The 23,772-nt window shown below is 47.0% G+C and overlaps 1 protein-coding gene across 1 annotated transcript in view; it reads left to right on the top strand.

The window, feature by feature from the left end:
• The window catches only part of LOC137537135 (uncharacterized), a 171,530-nt gene that overhangs the window by 146,166 nt on the left and 1,592 nt on the right, over nucleotides 1-23,772 (top strand). The window contains exon 18 of the mRNA XM_068259265.1: nucleotides 8,427-9,368. Within this exon, the coding sequence (XP_068115366.1) occupies nucleotides 8,427-9,368 (942 nt within the window). The remainder of the gene's footprint in view (nucleotides 1-8,426; nucleotides 9,369-23,772) is intronic.

The following is a 23,772-nucleotide window of genomic DNA, read 5'->3' on the forward strand; positions in this document are numbered from 1 at the left end:
GATCCCTTCCAAGTAAGCTCAATGAGCTCCTGTCACTCAGCTCCTGGCTCACCAATAACATACCAGATAACCCACTACATCTCCCAAACATTAGCCTCTTCCAAACCCGATAGAGACGTTATATTATCTGGGAAGGAGAGAGGAGGCGGCATCTGCTTCTACATCAGCTCCGCGTGGTGCCCAGCCACTACCATTCTTACTAAATTCTGCCCGTCTGACACAGAGCTCCTCCTCATCACCTTCACACCCACATACTCACCAAGAGAGTTCTCCTCCTTTGTACTCACAGGAGTCTACACTACACTACTACAATCTGGCAACCTGTATTGGCGGCACCGATACATGGCTATCTATACTGGCTGCACCTATACCTGGCAACCTGGAATGGGGCATCTATTCTAGGCTACCTATACTGGCTGCACCTATTCCAGGATGGGAAAAGTGGGATATCAATACATAACCTAAAAGCCACCACAGCAGCATGGCCCTTTTTTTACATTTGGGCATCTTTCTTAAGGTGGGCAGAAACGATCGTTCAGGCCCACTAATGGAAGGATAGCTGCTATCCAATTCGATTAGATTAATGGAATCGATCTGAAAAAGGGATCAATGCAATTGATTTTACAATTGAATTGGAGAATTGATAATTTGAAGAATCATATCGTTTATGGCCACCTTAACCTGCACCCGACTGCGTCACGCCGACTGGCGTGGCCACGGCGGCAGCCCCAGGACCGCCTAACGCCGATCGGCGTAAAGTCCTGGGGCTCTGTTTTGCAGGAGATCGCGCGCAGGGTGCGTGCGCATCTCCTGCTTGGTGGGTGGAGCTCCGCCTTCAGTCTCCGAGCGGCATCTGTTAGACGGCGTAGCCACTGTCTAATTACATGTATAGCGCTGCGATCTGCAGCAGTGCTGTACTGGGGACAGCCGTGTGACACGGCTGTCCTCTCCTGAGACACAGAGGTGATTGGCTGTCATAGGCTGAAACCTCTGACAGCTGATCACGGGGATTGGCTGGCGGGGGCAGGGAGTGTGGGTTACAGCTGGAAAAAAACAACAACTTATTTTTATTAAAAACACACACACACACACACACACACACACACACACACACACACACACACACACACACACACCGATCAGACCCCACCAACAGAGAGCTCTGTTGGTGGGGAGAAAAGGGGGGGGGGAATCACTTGTGTGCTGTGTCGAGTGGCCCTGCAGCTTGGCCTTAAAGAGGCACTTAAGTGAGGAAAAAAAAATTGAGTTTTACTCACCTGGGGCTTACCTCAGCCCCCTGCAGCTGTCCGATGCCCACGACGAGTCGCTCTGATGCTCCGGGTCCCGCTGGTGGCCACTTCCGGTTTCGCCGTCAGGACCCGTCAGGCTGGGGCACGCGGCTGATTCTACGTGTTCCCAGCCTAAATAGCACCCCTATGCGGCCATATGTCCGCATAGGCACCCCTATGCGGACATATGGCCGCATAGGCACCCCTATGCGGACATATGGCCGCATAGGGGTGCTATTTAGGCTGGGAACACGTAGAATCAGCCGCGTGCCCCAGCCTGACGGGTCCTGACGGCGAAACCGGAAGTGGCCGCCAGCGGGACCCGGAGCATCAGAGCGACTCGTCGTGGGCATCGGACAGCTGCAGGGGGCTGAGGTAAGCCCCAGGTGAGTAAAACTCAATTTTTTTTTCTCACTTAAGGTTCACTTTAAAGCCGCAGTGGTCAATTTAATGCAAAATGGCCTGGTCTTTAGGGGGGTTTAACACTGAGGTCGTCAAGAGGTTAATAGGATAATTGGATAGGGGTGCAAATTCAGTGCTTGCCACAGGCGCTATTACCCCTAGATTCGCCACTGCATGTGGGTAGCTTGGAATGAACAACCAATTTTAGTTTCTTTAAGGCATGAAAGAAACTGAGAAAAAATTCTTCTGCCAGTTTTCTTTCTAGAAAAGCACTTAGGCTGAAGTTTGAACCTTAACCACCTGAGCAGTATGGATGAGCTCAGCTCGTCCATACCGCCACAGGGGATCACATGGCCCCGGGTGAGTTGTTTTTTGTTAATACAAATTGTATTAGATCACGTAGCTAGCACTTGTAGCACATGTAGCCCCCAATTGACGCAATTGACGCCGGCACCCTCTTATACCCCCTATCACCGCCCTTATACATACCTCCCCCCCCCCCCCGGAACCTGCAATGGCGCAGCCTCTCCAATAGCCACCAGGCATCAGTATGGGGAGGATCGGAACTGCGCATGACGTCAGACATCATGTCCGATCGTTGCCATAGCGATGACAGAAGCTGTTCCGGGAAGTTGCGGTTCTTGTGGGATCGTGGATAGGTAAATATAGCTAGCAGCGATCGGGGGGTCAGAGCGGTGCCGGGGGACTTGGGGCACATGTGTAGCTAGCCTAGTGCTGGTTACACTATATAAAAGAAGTTTGTAACAAAAATTTCCCTCCCGCGGTCGCATGGCCGCAAAAATTGCTTGTTATTGTATTCTTGCTCTGAATCAAAGCCTCAGACAGATTAGCTGAAAATCCTTTTGATTTTAGGATACCCCACCACTCAGGTTCCATGCGGAGAGATGAAGAAGTCTGAGCTGAGCAGGGCCCAGTGTCAGGAGATCTGGCCGATCCGGCAACAGGATAGGTTCTGTTATTGCTGAACTCTGCAGTAGAGCAAACCATGGTCTTTAGGGGACAAAGAGCTTCTTTTAGAATAGCTCGGGCCTGGTATCTCCGGATCTTGTTGAGAACCTGCTGTAATAAGTTTAGTGGAGGAAACACACAGATTAGATTCAATCCCCAATCCACCAAAAACACATCCACCTCTGGAGTGCCCCAAAGAGCCAATATGTCCCTGTAACCTCATTGTTCAGACATCATTTGTCATGTGTGAGCGCTGATTGGCTGAAATAGTCTGCCAGACAATTCAAAGACTCCTTCAGGTGTACTGCTTTAAAGCCCCGTCTACACGTGGCGACGTGTCTTATCAATCGAGCCGCGGATGTGGCTCGATTTTGCCACCGCTCTGCTCGTTCCCCACGAACGGAAGATAAGCGGCGCCGCGCGGGGCCGAGGGGGGATCGAATCCGACGCGCGGGCGAGCAGGGGCGCGGCGGGTAAGCGCGGGGATGCGGAAGAGGCGATCCGGCGGCTAATCGAGCCGCCGGATCGCCTCGTGTAGATGGGGCTTTAGCATTCATAATTCTGCTCTGCCCAGTGGGGAATCTGGTAAGTCTAGGACCAAAACAATTGTCTTCTCGTTTCATCCCCAAAAGCTCCCCCCACCCAAATTTATATATGCTATGATACTGCTGCTGTCAGTCCGTACAGTAACATAATATCAAAATATCTGTACGCTGAAGGGCTTTCCATACAGCCTACAACCAACACTCTGATGTTCAAGGATTGATTCTGGATCCATGTGGACCTGTATTGTGCAAAAGTGCATGTGGGCCCCCCAACCCCAAGAGCTGCCATCTGTCATGGTTGTCTTTTGGGATGGATAACTCCATAGGCCTTGATTCATTAAGTGTTACCGAATGCTTATTGAGCTTTTGGTAATTTAGCACTATCATTTAGCGGAAGTTAGTATTCATAAATGACATCGTATGTCAATATTGTGCGTGCGGTATTCTGGCAGAAATTGTGCGGTACATTTTCCGAAACTAGTATTCAAGAAGCAGAAAAGGGGCGTGTCAGGGTGGTAAATTCCGAGCGCAATATCGCCCGCACTGCCCTGTCTTTATTTATGTTTCTGCTGTCGTTGTATCTAAAGGAAACCTGAACTGAGTAAAATTATTTAAAATAAACACATGATGTAGCTGCAAATCAATATTACTTCCTTACCTCGCTGTCAGTTCCTCTCAGAAGCTCACCATTTTCTTCTTACAGTGATCCTTTCCAGTTCTGACAATATTTTGTCAGAACTAAAATATACCAGTTACTGTCAGTTATATATCAGCTACTGTCAATTACAACTGAATGTGTAAGCTAATGCCCATGTTTCCCTATGGCTCAAGTGGGCAATATTGCAGTTTAACAGTGTGCTAACCAGGAAGCTGTTATGGGGTAATGGCCATTTTTTTTTTCAAAATGGTGGACAAAAAATTCCATTGATCACAGAGGAAAAACAGGACGCAGAAGAGGAGAAAGATTGATGAGTAGACTACACAGGAGGTAAGTATGACATGTTTATGTTTATTTTGACTTTTCATTTGCAGTTCAGGTTCTCTTTAAATTGTAACTATTACTTGTTATGGAGCACATATGAACACACCCCTAGTAGCGCCAAAAGCTTTTTAGCCAGCCTCCGTAGCCCACAATGCACCTTCCTTACCCACAATGCACTTGAAAATTTCTTTTATTCAATAAAAGATTGCTAGTGTCGATATTTACTGCATGCTTACCGCATCATTACCGAACACTAGCGATCTTTTAACGAACAACTGCTGAAAACGAAAAAAAAAATTGCTGAATACTACTAAACATCCGGTAAATTTCACATACGGTAAATTAACGAAAAGCAGATTTTTACCGCAAATTGTTTGATGAATTGAGGCCATAGACTTCCCTGGATAGATGAGGTGGATTCTGCCACCAGATGAGGGATACTTTCACAACTTCTTGTCTAAGGATGTGAAGTTCTTTGTTCCAGACTTTGAGTATCCATTTTTGAAGGATCGTGGTGTGTAGTTGTCCCCACTGGAGTGCCAGGAATGTGGAGGTCAATATTCTCAGTACTGCCATGGCCTTTCCTATTGATATGGCCCCTGTATTCTGAAAAGAGAGAAAAGAAACGACTTAAAGTGGATCCGAGGTGAACTTTTACTCATTGCATAATTGTGTTCCTTTCCTATTGTTTATAGGGCATTCCTCAAGCCAAATACTTTTTTGTTTTTGTTTTAATACTCTAATTCCCTATAAACTAAATAAACCACGCCCACAGGTTTTCAGAGAGCCTTGGCAGTAGCAAAGGGTCATGGGAGCTCAGTCTGGGCAGGAAGAGGGGGAGGTGTTACTAACCATTGATTTCAGAGGCAGAGGGGAGATTATGTTGTTTTTTTTTTTGTAATAGTTAGTTTTTCATCTCGGATCGTCTCGGAGACTACTGAATGAATGTTGTCCATTCAAAATGACCTGAATTGTACTGCTTCAACCTTTTCAGATTCAGGATAAAGTGAACTTGTCCCTGAGGTTTTTACACAAGGAACACTGGGGGAATAATATCCCTGAAGTCTCTGACGTTTGGAGTGTGAGATTTTGGTGGTGGAAGGAAGGGGGGGTGTTAGATGTCACAAGGAAATTTCTTGGGGTTGGGTGTTGACCGAGGAATATTTTCAGATGTGAGCTGAAGTAAAACACTGATGTAGGTAAATGGTAAACACATAGATGGCAGTTGTGCTGGTTGCTGTTTAGCAGTTAGATGTCAGGTGATCGGTAGGCTGGAGCCAGTGAGCTCATGCAAGTATATATGAAATCCAGCACGTTTCTGAAGATCATGAAGACAGTTCAATCATGTTAAATAAGTTTTTACGAATCCCATTCCCAAATTTAATCCCTCTGTTAATGTCTTAAAGGGGTTCTGTGGAGGGGGTTAAAAAGACAAAATCTGACACTTACCTGGAGCTTCTATCGGCCTCCTGCAGCTGTCATGTCCTGCGCCGTCCTCCAATCCTCTATTCCCCACCACCGGTCCCGCTCTAATCTAGCGTGGACGCACGCGTCATCGGGAGCTTACTGCGCAGACGTAGTGCAAGAAAACATTGTACTGCGCCTGCACAGTAAGCTCCCGGTGACGCGTGCGGGAGCGAGCACTATTTATCTATTTAGACGGATATTAGACCGGGACCGGCGGCGGGGAAACGAGGATCGTAGAAGGACGGTGCAGGACAATACAGCTGCAGGGGGCCGATAGAGGCCCCAGGTAAGTGTTGGATTTTGTCTTTTGAGCCCCTCCACAGAACCCCTTTAAACATTTTCATACATTTTATATTTCTTATTCTTAACCACCTTGGCGGTAATGACGAGCTCAGCTCGTCCATTACCTGACGTGGTGGATTTCTCAGCCCCTGGAGCGTCTTTTTGCACAAAATTTTAGGAGGGGGTGTAGCTAGCACTTGGCTACCTACATCACCCCTCCGATCGCCCCCGGCCCGCTCTGATCCCCCCCCCCCGATCGCCGCTGTTTTGACTTAACCCCCCCCCCCCCCGGAGCCTGCGCCGGCACAGCCTTTCTGTAGCCTACAGGGGTCGCTATGGCGGCGATCGGGACTGTGCATGACGTCATGTCAGATCATTGCCATAGCAACACCTGAAGCTATGGCGGAAGTCTCGGCCATCGCAGGATCTCTAAATATTGCCGGCGGCGAGCGGAGGTGGGGGGGACACAGTGCCGGGGGACTAGAGCTAGCTACAGTAAAAAATAACCATTTTATTTCAAAAAAGCCACCCGTGGCTGCAATAAATGGAACGCCAGAGTGGTTAAGGGTAACTTCAAAAATGAACCAAGAAACATTTCTAGTACACATTTAGGAAACAGTTCAAGACATTAACAGAGGGTTCAAATTATAGAAAGGGTTTCATGCCACCTTATTTAAGAACGAATGACTTGGCTTCATGATCTTCAGAAACCTGCTGGATTTCCTGTATACTTGCATGAGCTCACTGTCCAGTAAGCAGGGAGCAGTAACCGAATGTCCGTTACCAGCTGTAGCCGCAGTTTGTGTTACCTGTCACTGGTTAGATATATGCTGAAATCAGCAGGCTGGAAGACAAAAGCTACCTGGGACGCCATCACCTGACAAGTAGGCGGACTTCCGCTGGAACTTCTGGCATGTGGAAATATGCGCGCCCCCACACTGACCCCTTCTGCCCAACGTATACAGGGGAGTCCACACAGGCTTCCTCCAAACAGGGAAAACAACTGAAAAGATAAGCCTGAGCATATATATATATATATATATATATATATATATATATATATATATATATATATATATATATATATATATATATATATTTTGCCTCATGTAATATTTAAATCTCATGCTAATGGCATCCTGTCTAAAGCTGGGAAGGAGACAAGTCTCAAGGAGGATGTGCTGGTAAAAACTATTTTCACCATCACTGGCTTTTATTAAAAAAAAATAAAAAAATGTATGTACTTTATTGATGGGGTTCACAGAAAACTACTTGCTTTTTTATTTCTTTATTTGTTACATTTTCCTACTTCTAATTTGTACAGCTGTGATGTGTATTTATGGCCAGATGTCACTAGGCAGCAGTGTGAGACCATAACAGAGGACTTCTGCTTTCATTTTCTATATTTTCTGCTAGAGAGTGAGATCAAAGTATTCCAGGAATTAACAGCACAACAAATTCTGCCAACTGAGGTGAAAAGCAGCAGAGCACTTATCTCAAACTAGATAACTCTATTAAAGCTGCTAATGGGATAATAGTTGTGCTACAAATACTGAACCCATAAGGTCCTCCTGGAGCAGCTACCACCTCCAGCTGGTGCCTCACACGTATGCACACTCTGTATTACCTTATCTCTGGATTTATATTACATCTTATGCTATAAATCATGCATCTAAGTACACCTCTTATCATTTGTGTTTATTTCTGCAGTCACAGGAGTTTTATGTTTATCCCAGCCGTTATAGAAGGTAGGCCTGTATCTCTTCCCTGTGACGGAGGACATTACCCTGATAGCTGATGTGCATATGCTGCAGGTGTGGCTTGTGGTAATCACTGATGGGCTGCCGCTGTGCATGTGCTACAGTTGTGGCTTGTGGTAATCACTAATGGACTGTGCTGCAGTTGTGGCTTGTTGTAATTACTGATGGACTGCCGCTGTGCATGTGCTGCAGTTGTGGCTTGTAGTAATCACTGATGGACTGCCGCTGTACATGTGCTGCAGTTGTGGCTTGTGGTAATCACTGATGGGCTGCCGTTGTGCAGGTGCTGCAGTTGTGGCTTGTGGTAATCACTGATGGACTGCCACTGTGCATGTGCTGCAGTTGTGGCTTATGGTAATCACTGATGGACTGCCGCTGTGCATGTGCTGCAGTTGTGGCTTGTGGTAATCACTGATGGGCTGCCGCTGTGCATGTGCTGCAGTTGTGGCTTGTGGTAATCAGTGATGTACTGCCGCTGTGCATGTGCTGCAGTTGTGGCTTGTAATCACTGATGGACTGCCGCTGTGCATGTGCTGCAGTTGTGGCTTGCATCTGTAGGTAAATTCTGCCTGGTAGGTCATTTTCAATTTGTTATTTTTGAAGCAGCTCACAAGCTTAAAATTGGTAGCACCTCTGGTCTGAGAGATCACCAACCCCCAGCAAATTAGTTATTTTGTGTTCTCTGTTTATTAATAATGTTTTACATATATAATTTCTTATACTTTTTTAGAACTCAGATCTGAGCTCAAAGAACAAGAGACGTATGTGAGGTATGATCAGCAGTCCACGGAGGAGGGTGACATGATGAGGACAATTACAGAGGAAGAAGAAGATACATATGTGAGGAGTGATCAGCAGTCTATGGAGGAGGGTCATATGATGAGGACAATTAAAGAGGAAGAAGAAGAGACATATGTGAGGAGTGATCAGCAGTCTATGGAGGAGGTTGCGGTGATGGGGACAATTAAAGAGGAAGAAGAAGAGACATATGTGAGGAGTGATCAGCAGTCTATGGAGGAGGGTGACATGATTAGGGCAATTAAAGAGGAAGAAGAAGAGACATATGTGAGGAGTGATCAGCAGTCTATGGAGGAGGGTGACATGATGAGGACAATTAAGGAGGATGAAGAGGAGACGTATGTGAGGAATGATCAGCAGTCTATGGAGGAGGGTCATATGATGAGGACAATTAAAGAGGTAGAAGAAGAGACATATGTGAGGAGTGATCTGCAGTCTATGGAGGAGGGTGCCATGATGGGGACAATTAAAGAGGAAGAAGAGACGTATATGAGGAGTGATCAGCAGTCTGCAGAGGAGGGTGACACGATGAGGACAATTAAAGAGGAAGAAGAAGAGACGTATGTGAGGAGTGATCAGCAGTCTGCAGAGGAGGGTGACATGATGAGGACAATTAAAGAGGAAGAAGAAGAGACATATGTAAGGAGTGATCAGCGGTCTGCAGAGGAGGGTGACATGATGGGGACAATTAAAGAGGAAGAAGAAGAGACATATGTGAGGAGTGATCAGCAGTCTGCTGAGGAGGGTGACATGATGGGGACAATGAAAGAGGAAGAAGAGGAGACGTATGTGAGGAGTGATCAGCAGTCTGCAGAGGGAGGTGACATGATGGGGACAACTATAGATGATGACCCTCTTCCAGAAAGCAGAACAGGTGAGTTATCAACATTAAATATTGAATATCTTTAGCTGTTATGACTGTGTCACTGCTCACAGACTGGCCATATTAGGGTTGTAAATGTTAGATTTTTCTCATCTAAAACTTTCTTTCTTAATTGTGTTTAATGACAGTTTGCTAGCAGGCACAGTACAGTCACCCTGATGGCTTTGGAGTGCCCTGTTCTGTTTTTGAAATGTAGTTACCGGCCTGTAATAAGCTGATAATGGCCACAATACATAACTGTACACAGTTTGGACGCAGTAGGGGTGACTTGGTGTTACTAGCCTGTAATATGTTGATGATGGTCACTGTACATTACCATATACAGATTGGTAACAGTAGGGGTGACTTAGGGTTACTGGCCTGCAATACTTGCCTTGCAGAAAAATCATGACAAATGTGCTCCCTGCCTGAGTCTCTAGAGGGGTGTAAGCTGGGGGGTGTTCTGTAAGATGCACGGCCACTTGTGCTGCAGAGAAATCATGTCAAGTGCTCTCCCTGCCTGAGTCTCTAGAAGGGTGTAAGCTGGGGGGTGTTCTGTAAGATGCACAGCCACTTGTGCTGCAGACAAATCATGACAAGTGGGCTCCCTGCCTGAGTCTCTAGAAGGGTGTAAGCTGGGGGGTGTTCTGTAAGAAGCATGGCCACTTGTGCTGCAGACAAACCATGACAAGTGTGCTCCCTGCCTGAGTCTCTAGAAGGGTGTAAGCTGGGAGGTGTTCTGTAAGATGCACGGCCACTTGTGCTGCAGACAAATCATGACAAGTGCTCTCCCTGCCTCAGTCTCTAGAAGGGTGTAAGCTGGGGGGTGTTCTGTAAGAGGCATGGCCACTTGTGCTGCAGACAAATCATGTCAAGTGCTCTCCCTGCCTGAGTCTCTAGAAGGGTGTAAACTGGGGGGGTGTTCTGTAAGACGCACGGCCACTTGTGCTGCAGACAAATCATGACAAGTGCTCTCCCTGCCTCAGTCTCTAGAAGGGTGTAAGCTGGGAGGTGTTCTGTAAGACGCACGGCCACTTGTGCTGCAGACAAATCATGACAATTGCGCTCCCTGCCTGAGTCTCTAGAAGGGTTTAAGCTTGTGGGTGTTCTGTAAGACGCATGGCCACTTGTGCTGCAGACAAATCATGACAAGTGCGCCCCCTGCCTGAGTCTCTAGAAGGGTGTAAGCTGGGGGGTGTTCTGTAAGATGCACGGCTACCTGTGCTGCAGACAAATCATGACAAGTGTGCTCCCTGTCTGAGTCTCTAGAAGGGTTTAAAGTGAACCAGAGACGAAGCACCCTCATGTATTTTACCGTAGAAATCAGTGGAAACATTAGAGAAAACATTTACCCTGCTCTCTGTTTCATCCTCACTGCTAAAAGTGTCTGTTATCTAGCTGAGATAAGAATCCCGGACTGAGCATTGAGTCTGGCTTTGCTATAATGACTCAGCTATGATTCCTGAGCAGAGCCAGCAGGGGGCAGGCTTGGACTTGAAAAGACACCAAAGAACACAGTCTCAGCTATAATTATTCTGTAGCAAAGCCAGACCGACTGCTCAGTCGGGACTCTTATCAGAGGTGATAACAGGCAAATTAAACAGAGAACAATGAAACAAAGAGCAGATTAGGTGTTTACTGTCATGTTCCCACTGATTTATAAGGTAAAATACATGAGGGTGCTTCATCTCTGGTTCTCTTTAAGCTGGGGGGGGGGGATGTTCTGTAAGATGCACGGCCACCTGTGCTGCAGACAAATCATGACAAGTGCTCTCCCTGCCTGAGTCTCTAGAAGGGTGTAAGCTGGGGGGTGTTCTGTAAGACACACGGCCACTTGTGCTGCAGACAAGGCAGCCATATGCTTAGGCCCTTATCACCATGTAACAAATGTATAACTTGTGTGTGTCATGTATGACATATTCAGGCAGGGATCACACTTGGGGTAATTGCAGGCATTCTGCTGTGATAAATCACATGAGAAAACTCAAGTAATGCTTTCCTGTGGACATGTATGGTCAGTTGTTAAAATGTACATTTTTCGGCATGCGGGAGAAGAAAACGTTGTTGCTTTTTTCACACACTGCCTGCAATTCCTATTGCTGTCAGACAACCGCTGCAATGAGAATGGGAATAGGAGAGCAGCAAAGGCTAGACAGATACTGGTGATAAGGGATTTGATTATTAGGCACACAGATAGGGTCATGTGTTGAAGAAACCGTGAATGCCGTACAGTGTGTTGTCTCCCGGATGCTCGGGTTCGGCATATAGCGGAACGCATTGGCAGATTATTGGGTGGGGCTGGGGAAGACCCGGCTGTCATGCTACGCATTAGTAACAATGACAAAGTTAATGGGAGATGGAAGGTCCTCAAAAATGACTTTCAGCTACTTGGAGATAAACTTAAAGCAAAGACCTCCAAGGTGGTATTTTCTGAAATACTACCAGTGCCACGCGCTACATCTGAGAGACAGAGGGAGCTTAGGGAGTTAAATAAGTGGCTGAGAAATTGGTGCAGGAAGGGGAAGGGGGGTTGTTCCTGGAGAACTGGGCTGACTTTGCAGATGGCTACAGGTTCTTCTCCCCAATGCAGCAGGGATGGGCTACACCTAAATGGGGAGGGTGCAGCTGCATTGGGGAGAAGGTCGCTAAATGGTTAGAGGAGAAAAATCTCAATGTGTTGACAAGATAAGGTAAAAAAAACAACAGTTGTAGCCTAATATTACAGGGAATGGATAGGGGGTGGGGGCAGTGTAAAAAGTAAGGAGGCAGTGCAAAGTTCATGAAGCCCATTAAATGTAACCAAAATTGGAAAATGTGGTGGTAAAAATATAAAGTGCATGGTAACCAATGCTAGGAGAATTGCTAATAAAATGGATGAAGCAAAGTTCGTTCTGATCAACAAAGGCTATGATATTGTGGGAATAACAGAGACATGGATGGATGAAAGCCATGACTGGATAGCAAATTTAGAGGGATACAATGTGTTTAGGAAGGACAGAGCAGGGAGAAAAGGTGGAGGGGTTTGTCTCTTTGTTAAAAACTCTTTTACAGCCTCCATGAACGATGAACTGGATGGAGATTGTGAAGATGTGGATTCTGTTTGGGTAAATATTCATGGTGGAAATAATGGTTGTTAATTGCTTATTGGGATGTGCTTCATGTCGCAATATATTCATGATACTGCCGAATGGCAAATACTACAGCAGATTGAAAAAACGTCAAGTAAAAGTGAGGTCATAGTTATGGGTGATTTCAACTATCCAGACATTGATTGGGATATTGAAACTACCGTATATACTCGCAAGCAAGCCACATTTTTCACCCCCCTAAAAGTGGCCCAAAAGTTGGGGGTTCGGCTTGCTTGCGAGTGATGTGCCAGGCCAGCATGGGTAGGTGGGTGGGCGTGGTAGTACCCCTCCCCGCTCCCCCCACGGCCGCCGCTGCCATTACCTTAGGCGGCGCCGCTTCCTCTATCCCCGTCATGCTCCGGTAACTGACTCACAGCAGTGCGCCCCTCGGCGGCTGCTGTGATGACGGAGGAAACCATAGAGAGCGGTTCCCATAGTAACGGCATCGCCGCTACAGGAAGCCGCTCTCTATGGTTTCCTCCATCATCTCAGCAGCAGCCGCCGAGGGGCACGCTGCTGTGAGTCAGTTACCGGAGCATGACGGGGATAGAGGAAGGGGCGCCGCCTAAGGTAATAGCAGCGGCGGCCGCGGGGGGAGCGGGGAGGGGCACTAACAACCTACCCACCCACCTACCCATACTGGGACTATACTGGGGCACTATGCTAGCTATACTGCGGCACTATGCTAGCCATACTGGGGCACTATGCTAGCCATACTGGGGCACTATGCTAGCCATACTGGGGCACTATGCTAGCTATACTGGGGCACTATGCTAGCTATACTGGGGCACTATGCTAGCTATACTGGGGCACTATGCTAGCTATACTGGGCACTATGCTAGCTATACTGGGGCACTATGCTAGCCATACTGGGGCACTATGCTAGCTATACTGGGGCACTATGCTAGCTATACTGGGGCACTATGCTAGCTATACTGGGGCACTATGCTAGCTATACTGGGGCACTATGCTAGCCATACTGGGGCACTATGCTAGCCATACTGGGGCACTATGCTAGCCATACTGGGGCACTATGCTAGCTATACTGGGACACTATGCTAGCTATACTGGGACACTATACTAGCTAAACTGGGCACTTTACTAGCTATACTGGGGGACTACCTACCTATACTGGGAACTATACTAGCTATACTGGGGGACTACCTACCCATACTGGGCACTTTACTAGCTATACTGGGCACTATACTAGCTATACTGGAACACACTGGGGGGGATCACGTGGCCAGCATTTCCTACCCCCGGCTTATATGGAGGTCAATCATTTTTTCCTGGTTTTCCAGGTAAAAGTTGGGGGGTCGGCTTACATGCGGGTTGGCTTGCTTGTGAGTATATACGGTACTCATTCCAGTAAAAGTGGCAGATTTCTGTCAACACTACAGAACAATTGACCAGATAAAAGACAAGATAATGTATCAAATGTGCAGGTTCAAGAACATTTTGGGAATAGTGATCACAACATAACGTTTGATCTGGTGATTGATAGGTCACAGAACTGCAGAACATCTAAAACTATAAAGTTTAGAGAAGCAAAGTTAAGTCAACCCAGGCAGGCACTAAGTTCGCTGGACTGGGATAAAATAATACAAGGGAAGAACACTGAAGGAAATATCCCATATGGAAACAAAATGTCTAGGAATAACAAAAAATACCTCTTTGGATGAATGGAAAGGTTAGAGATAAAATGAAGTGGAAAAAGAATGCTTATAAGGCCTTAAAACAGGAGGAGACCGAGGCTGCATAAAGCAATTATAAGGAGTGCAATAAAAGTGGTAAAAAATAAATTAGGCTGGCAAAGATTGAAACTGAAATTCAAATCACTAGGGATATCAAATCTAACCCAAATAAGTTTTAATAGTAATTGATTAAATTAATTTTAATGTTAAATATTCAATGCAGGAAGAAGTGAAGGCAAGACTAAATAAAATAAAAATGGATAAGGCACCTGGCCTAGATGGCATGCATCCTCGGGTCCTAAGGGAATTAAGTTCAGTTATTGATAAACTCCTTTATCTTATCTATTTGTGACTCCTTTTCATCTGGCAGAGTTCCAATAGACTGGTGTACAGCCCACATTTTCCTATTATTTAAAGTGACACTGAAGCGGAAAAAAATGATATAATGAATTGGTTGTGTGGTACGGATAATTAACCATTTATGCCGCCTGGACATGATCCTCACGTCCAGGCGGCTGTCGCAATGCTGATGCGCCCTCCCGCGGGCACGCTCGCACGCCCCCGTGCTGTCCCCCGGTAGCCCAGGGATCAATCAATAGGATCATGGTTCCTGTTAATTTTCCGAGTCCCCAGCAAAAAAAAACGACGGCATCTCATCAGAGGCCTCTGTCTTTGTGAAAAAGAAAAAAAATCTGTCCTCTATATGCTTCCGAGAAGCTAGGAATGGAAAAATAAACAAACTCACTGTGGCCATCTTGTGGCGAAATGGTAAACTACATCTACATACTTTTTTTTAGTACAAGAAACACATATTACATTTAACATTAACTGTTTATTTCCCACACCAAAAATTACCCAAATAAAATTTTTAATGAAAAAAAAATGACAAACAAAAAAAACAAAGAACATAAATAGTTACCTAAGGGTCTGAACTTTTTAAATATGCATATGAAGAGGGTATATTACGACCATTTGTTAAATTATAAGCTTGTAAATAGTGATGGACACAAAACTGAAAAAAAAATGCACCTTTATTTCCAAATAAAATATTGGCACCATAAATTGTGATAGGGACAAAATTGAAATGGTGTAATAACCAAGAGAAATGGGCAAATAAAATACATAGGTTTTAATTATGGTAGCATGTATTATTATAAAGCTCTAATGGCCGAAAACTACGAAATAATGACTTTTTTTCAATTTTTTTTCTTTCTTTTCCTGTTAAAATGCATTAAAAAAAACAATAATTCTTAGCAAAATGTAGCACCTAAAGAAAGCCTAATTAGTGGCGGAAAAAACAAGATATAGATCAATTCATTGTGATAATTATTGATAAAGTTATTAGCGAATAAATGGGAGGTGAAAATTGCTCTGTTGCATAAGGTGAAAAATCCCTGCGGGCTGAAATGGTTAACAGAACATTAGTAGCAAAAAAAAAAAAAAAAAAAAAAAAAAAAAAAAAAAAATTAGTCTCCTGTTTATTTTCAGTGATATGGTTTTTTTTTTTAATTTTTTTTTTTTTATTATTTTTTTTTACAACATTGCATCATTCTCTAATACTTGCAGTTTACACACTATGCTCAGCACCCTAAATGATTAAGATGTGGAATGTATTGCCACAGGAAGCAGTTATGGCAAATTCTATATCTGCATTTAAAGGGGGCTTAGATGCAGTGCAGTTTGTAGGCTAAAATGCACCCAGGGCAAGGGAGTAAAAATTGCGCCCCCCCCCAGTATAGACTACTGCCCCCCAGTATAGACTAGATTAGGTAGGTGCCTCCCAGTATAGGTAAGATTAGGTAGGTGCCCCCCAGTATAGGTTAGATTAGGTAGGTGCCCCCCAGTATAGGTTAGATTAGGGAGGTGCCCCCAGTATAGGTTAATTAGGTAGGTGCCCCCCAGTATAGGTTAGATAGGTAGGTGCCCCCACTATAGGTTAGATTAGGTAGGTGCCCCCAGTATAGGTTAGATTAGGTAGGTGCCCCCAGTATAGGTTTATTAGGTAGGTGCCCCCCAGTATAGGTTAGATAAGTAGCTGCCCCCCACAATGGAGGGGGGAGCCGGAGCCACGGGGAGGGCAGCCCGACCCCTCCCTTCCTCTCCTCTCCCGGGCCGCCCTCCGTGATCCCCCCTCAGAGGCAGAGTGAGCAGGAAACTCTGTATACAACTCACCTCCCTGCGTTACAATCGCCGCTCTCTTGCCGACAGTCTCCTCTCTGCATACATGCTGATACACACGCTGCTTCCCAATTAGCTGGAAGCAGCGTGTGTATCAGCGTGTGTATCAGCGTGTATGCAGAGAGGAGACTGTTGGCGAGAGAGCGGCGATTGTAGCGCAGGGAGGTGAGTTGTATACAGCGCTTCCTGCTCACTCTGTATCTGAGGGGGGAGCTCGAAGGGAGGCCAGGGAGAGGAGAGGAAGGGAGGGAGAGGTAGGGCTGCCCTCCCCGTGGCTCCGGCTCCCCCCAACCAACAGCGTTGAGGGCGGCGGAACGGCCCGCACGGCCCTAGAAACGGGCATGCTTAGATGCTTTCCTTGCATTGAAAGATATCCATGGCTATAATTACTAGGTAATGCCCAGTGGTTTTGATCCAGGGATTTTATCTGATTGCCATCTGGAGTTGGGAAGGAATTTTTTCCCTTTTGGGGCTAATTGGACCATGCCTTATAAGGTTTTCGCCTTCCTCTGGATCAACAGGGATATGTGAGGGAGCAGACTGGTGTTGTACTTTGTTTTCCGGTTGAACTCAATGGACGTATGTCTTTTTCAACCCAAATAACTATGTAACTGCTGCCAGCTGGCCGTCATGTGCGGAAAACACAAAGAATTATCCGCCAAAAACCAGCAGCCATTTTCAGCAAACTCAGGTGTCATCCCTGCCTCACTGTAACAATGTGTGTGAAGCATGTTCTGATGTCTCTGTATGTGTGTTAGTGTCTGTTGTAAATAAAGTCGGTTTAAATGAAAAAGTAAAGTGTATTTGTTTGGTTGGTATGGACTGAGCATGTGCAGATATGACATCATATGCACATACTTTTGTAGCCAGAAAAAATGGACACTAAGACCCGCCCCTTCCACACCATTCGCTATGACCATTTTGCAGCCATGTGCCCCTTAGGCCTCTTGCACACTGCATGCATTTCCGATTCAGATTCTGCTTTTTAATCGGTTTTTACATCCGGTTCCGATTCAGATTTTTAATCTTTACTGCATGCTGCATTTTTTGATCCGTTTTTCTGTTGAATGTATGCAGGGAAAATCGGAATCAGAAAACTAATTTGCAGTGTGCAGGGAGCCTTATACAGCTTTTTTGTTTCTACTTGTCCCCCTCCCACACCTAAACCATTCCTTGGTGCCTAGTAACCCCCTCTTCCCCAGTACAGTTTCCCTGCTGGTGGGTTTCCCCTTCCCTCCCCAACAGCTTCCCCCCTCCCTCCCCAACAGCTTCCCCCCTCCCTCCCCAACAGCTTCCCCCCTCCCTCTCCCACAGCTTCCCCAGTGGTGGTGGGCTCCTCTCTCTCTCCCCTACAGCTTCCCTGGTGGTGGCTGGCTTCCCCTCCCTCCCCCCACAGCTTCCCTGGTGGTGGTGTGCTTCCCCCCTCCCTCCTCCCACAGCTTCCCTGGTGGTGGCGGGCTTCCTCCCTCCCTCCCTCCACAGCTTCCCTGGTGGTGTGCTTCCCCCCCTCCCTCCCTCCACAGCTTCCCTGGTGGTGGCGGGCTTCCTCCCTCCCTCCCTCCACAGCTTCCCTGGTGGTGTGCTTCCCCCCTCCCTCCCTCCACAGCTTCCCTGGTGGTGGCGTGCTTCCCCCCTCCCTCCCTCCACAGCTTCCTCAGTGGTGGTGGGCTCACCTTTCTCATCCCCTACAGCTTCCCTAGTGGTGGTGGGCTACTCTCTCTCTCCCCTACAGCTTCCCTGGTGGTGGCTGGCTCCCACCTTCCGCTTGCACAGCTTCGCTGATGGTGGTGGGCTCCCGATCCCTCCTCCACAGCTTCCCTAGTGATGGTGTGCTTCCCTCCTCCCTCCCCTCACAGCTTCCCTGGTGGTGGTGGGCTCCCCTCTCTCTCCTCCATAGCTTCCCTGGTGGTGGTGTGCTGCCCTCCCTCTCCTCCATAGCTTCCCTGGTGGTGGTGTGCTGCCCTCCCTCTCCTCCATAGCTTCCCTGGTGGTGGTGTGCTTCTCCCTTCCTCCCCCCACAGCTTCCCTGGTGGTGGTGTGCTTTCCCCTCCTCCCCCTTCTTGTCTGCACAGCTTCCCTGATGGTGGTGTTAGTGCCCCCCTCCTGTGCTTCCCCCACTTGTCAGTATAAGTGCAGAGTATGGTGATGTAGAAGCCTTGCATCTCTTACCTCTCTAGCACTGTGAATTCTCCAGCCACTGACCCCCTTAGTGTCCGGCATCTCCACTTCCTCATATCATTATGCGACACACGAGAAGATGCCGGGCACTTGAGGCAGCGGTGACAGGGAGGTTCAAAGTGATGGAGAGGTGAGAGATGCGCGGCTTTCATTGCACAATACTCTGCATTTATACTGCACACATAGATCACCTAGAACACACAGTACGGTCACACAGGTGTAAATGTGACATGGTAACAGTACACGCTGATCACACAGCAGGCAGTGACCAGCAAAGGGGTATTGCCACAAATGTCTGCCACACTGTTCTTTTTGGCAAACTGATATCCCTGATAAGTCAGTATGGTCGGTGACACGGGTCCTGCTGTAATGCTGTATGAGGGTAACACAGCATGCGTCGTGTCACAAGGGTCAGACACGAAATTACTTTTGCACAGGGCGGCGGGCTGTAACTGTGACACAGCCACACTATACTGTATATGGTGGTGTTGTGTTGCTACAACACATCACAAGAAAGCAACTACCAATAATAACTACAGCAGGGTAATGTCTCTGTCAGTCTTTAAAAGGATTTTTGTGGTTAGGAAGAGTCCTCAAATGGACTATTGGGGGGTCCCCTAGTTGGTGAACTGCAAGTAGCAGAGCAGCTAGAAAGCAGATATACAGCACAATATTACAATACAGCTTCTCTCTCACTGTCCCTCTATCTTCAGCAGCAGAAGCACCTCTCCCTACACTGACTGCTACACAGCACTATATCACACTACAGCCTCTCTAACACTGTCCCTGTATAAGCAGCAGCTCCTCCCCCTACACTGACTGCTACACAGCACTATATCACACTGCAGCCTCTCTAACACTGTCCCTGTATCAGCAGCAGCTCCTCCCCCTACACTGACTGCTACACAGCACTATACCACACTACAGCCTCTCTAACACTGTCCCTGTATCTGCAGCAGCTCCTCCCCCTACACTGACTGCTACACAGCACTATATCACACTACAGCCTCTCTAACACTGTCCCTATATCAGCAGCAGCAGCTCCTCCCCCTACACTGACTGCTACACAGCACTATATCACAATACAGCCTCTCTAACACTGTCCCTGTATCAGCAGCAGCTCCTCCCCCTACACTGACTGCTACACAGCACTATATCACACTACACCCTCTCTAACACTGTCCCTGTATCAGTAGCAGCATCTCCTCTCCCTACACTGACTGCTACACAGCACTATATCACACTACAGTCTCTGTAACACTGTCCCTGTATCAGCAGCAGCAGCCTCCTCCCCCTACACTGACTGCTACACAGCACTATATCACACTACAGCCTCTGTAACACTGTCCCTGTATCAGCAGCAGCAGCAGCCTCCTCCCCCTACACTGATTGCTACACTGCACTATATCACACTACAGTCTCTGTAACACTGTCCCTGTATCAGCAGCAGCAGCTCCTCCCCCTACACTGACTGCTCTATATCACAATACAGTCTATCTAACACCGTCCCTGTATCAGCAGCAGCAGCTCCTCTCCTTACACTGACTGCTACACAGCACTATATCACACTACAGTCTCTGTAACACTGTCCCTGTATCAGCAGCAGCAGCAGCTACTCCCCCTACACTGACTGCTACACAGCACTATATCACAATACAGTCTATATAACACCGTCCCTGTATCAGCAGCAGCAGCTCCTCTCCCTACACTGACTACTACACAGCACTATATCACACTACAGCCTCTCTGTCCCTGTATCAGCAGCAGCAGCTCCTCCCCCTACACTGACTGCTACGCAGCACTATCACACTATCACACTACACAGCACTATCACACTACAGCCTCTCTACTAGTGTCCCTGTATCAGCAGCAGCAGCTCTCCCTACACTGACTAATTCTGAATAACAATGGTCGCCGGGATTGTGCTTTTTATAAGGGGAGGAGTGGCCCGGGTGGGGATCATGTCTGTTTGGCTGTCATGTCCCATCTGACTTCAGGGTGAAGGTTGAAAACTGGCACTACAAAAAAGTATAGGGCAGACGCAAAATTTTGATGTTTGGCCATCACCAATAATTTATAATATAGTTTATTACAAATAGCATATGACCTATGCAATACAGAAATGCATTCATTTATATGCTGTATATCACATCATCCTGTATGTAAGCCACCACTTTTTTCCTCAATTTTATTGGTTTCAAACCATTTTATCTTTCCCCCTTTGCATTGTCACCTCCTCACCAGGAGGGCTCGGGCTCGGGCTCCAGCTTGGGCCACCAGGCCTGTCCCACCAACTATAGCTTTATCAAGAGTGTGACCAAGACCTAGAGGGAGCCCTGGGGAGCCGAGTGCAGACTGATTCCTCCACATGCCTATATGGCTGTTGCCCTAAAAAGCAGCCTTATTTTGTGAGTTTCCCTTCACACTCCACAAATCACCAGCTCAGCATTAATACTCCACAATCTGGGCTCCCTTTGTCTCTGTATATTTTATAAGGTGATGAACATCTTGTCTCTCAGATGAAGATACAGCGGTAATAAGAATGTGTAAGTGACACCACATTGCTCTACAAACATAACACAGATTTCTTGCTATAAGTACATATAGGTCTGTTGTCACAGGAGTAGCACATTGCTTCCATTGTCTCATCAAGCTCTACAACTTGCTGCGTTTCCATGTATGGGCAATGCTTTAGCTGCAGGGATAGTCACTGAGATGCAAATAACTCTGACTTGTATGCAAATGAAATGAAAATTGTATGCAAATAATCACATTTGTAAGGAAATGCATTTGATTGGCCAAATGTCAGGCTACATAGAATTTGCATGCATACCCAAGTTATTGGCATGTGATTGGCCGCTTTTAATGTGCACAACCTTCTGCAATTCTCTGTCAGGCTGATAACTAGTAATGTTCAGTGACATGCCAATAACTCCGAGAGGGTGCAAATTGTATGCCAATTTAATGCAAATGTGCAATGAAGATGTAACGATTGTGGAATCCTCTCCGTGATCAGCGCACAAGACGTGCGCTGACACTGCGGAAATCCTCCACAAGCATATAATTTGAGGGAACCCAGCAAAAGGTGCAATGCACCTGTAAAGGGAAATTCCTGTCGGCAGGTGGAGCTGTGAAGTGCAGAGGAACAGCTCCTCTGCCCTGCCACAGACGCAAGACAGGAATTGCACGAAGGGCAGAAACGCAGGGCAAGATAGCCCTAAAAGAGAGAGATCAAAGCGACAGAGGGTATGTGTGTTCACCAATCTAGTCGCCACCCTGCGACGATGAACACACAACCAGGAAGATAAAGTGAGAAGGCAATCGCCGGAGATGGCGGTTGCTAACAGCGACACAAGACCGAATAAGCACAGATGAGGAATGTATGTATGTCCACCAATCTAGCCGCCAAATTGCGACGGCGAACACACAACAAAGGAAATCGAGTGAGAACGCAATCGCCTGAGAAGCAATTGCGAATGAGATTGACCAAAGGGACAGATTGTATGTGTGTGCACCAAACTAGTCGCCAACCCGCGACGGTGCATACACAACAGCAGATATGAAGTAGGAACGCAATCACGAGAGAGGCGATTGCTAGAGGTGACACAAGGCTACAGCAAGGCAGAGCACGAGAGTAGCAAAGGCACAGCAAATCATACAATGAGAAGATAAGGAAAACAACAAACGCTAACTAAACGCAAACACTGCACTCATTCACAACAGTGCACGCGTTTATGCGCGGTCTCCGCGCGTTAAGCACAACAGAGACAAGCACGCCTAACTAACCACCGACAGACAAACATGAAACAGAGGACGCGAGCGCTTGCTTAACGGTTACCTCATCGAGCCTCCAGCAAGCGTTCGTAGCAGACAAGACAGATACACGAAAACAGGAATAAGTGAGAGAGACGGATCCACAGCACTAGCGCAAGGTGAGTGCGATCCAGGCAAGATAGATCAGAAGGGGCTACCAGTAACAACCGCTGTTCCGGTTAGCACCCAGACACACAGAACGACTTCCTGTCGGCCACCGCTGGGACAGGACAATCGTAACAGACAAACAAACAGATAAGCAATCCTAACTGCACTAGGGAACCTGCCTAGTGCAGTCCCAGGAATTACTCTAAGCTAATCTTTAAAGGGACACTTAAGTCAAACAAAAAAAAATGAGTTTTACTCACCTGGGGCTTCCAATAGCCCCCTGCAGCTGTCCGGTGCCCTCACCATCTCCTTCCGATCCTCCTGGCCCCGCCAGCAGCCACTTCCTGTTTCGGTGACAGGAGCTGACAGGCTGGGGACGCGAGTGATTCTTCGCGTTCCTGGCCACAATAGCGCCATCTATGCTGCTATAGCATATATCATATACCATATAGCAGCATAGAGGGTGCTAATGTGTCTGGGAACGCGAAGAATCACTCGCATCCCCAGCCTGTCAGCTCCTGTCACCGAAACAGGAAGTAGCTGCCGGCGGGGACAGGAGGATCGGAGGGAGACGGCGAGGGCACCGGACAGCTGCAGGGGGCTATTGAAAGCCATAGGTGAGTAAAACTTTTTTTTTTTTTTTTACTTAAGTGTCCCTTTAAACAATGAGCAAGGCTGACACTCCAGGAGTGTTACACAGGACTAACCCTTATGACCAGCGAAGGTCTGTGATATCACATGGAATTTATAGTACAAACCTCCAGAGGATGTGGCTAGGAAATTTGCATGACAAACGTATGCAAATTCCCCAGCAGCAGCAAGCTTCAAAACTGACAAAAGGTCTCTCTTCCAGAGACCTGCAGAATGCAGACCTGAACAGTGGTCAGCTGAGCGGATCATTACAGAAGATAAGGGAATTGGTCGGCACTTGATGCTACTTTGCAGCCTATGGGGGAGGGGAGGGGGGGGGGGGGGTTCAGGTGACTTACTGTGCCTCCAGACAGCAATTGTAGAACCAATCGGAAGAAAAAGTCTGGGCACCAGATAAGCTGCAGATCACCACTTTATTTCTTAGCCCATCCAAACGTACTGATAAACAAAAAACACAGCGTTTCACGAGACGAGCTCGCTTCCTCAGAGACTAGGTGATCTGCAGCTTATCTGGTTTCCAGACTTTTCCTTATGATTGGTTCTACAATTGCTATATGCAAATGTGCAGCTGCTGCACTTGGTTCATTTCTAATCTGCATAAACTTTTCATCAACTTGGAATTCTCAGCACCTCACTGACCATCCCTAATGATAATTCTTCCTCCCC

This window comes from Hyperolius riggenbachi, chromosome 10 (assembly GCF_040937935.1).
Source record: "Hyperolius riggenbachi isolate aHypRig1 chromosome 10, aHypRig1.pri, whole genome shotgun sequence".
Taxonomy (NCBI): Eukaryota; Metazoa; Chordata; class Amphibia; order Anura; family Hyperoliidae; genus Hyperolius; species Hyperolius riggenbachi.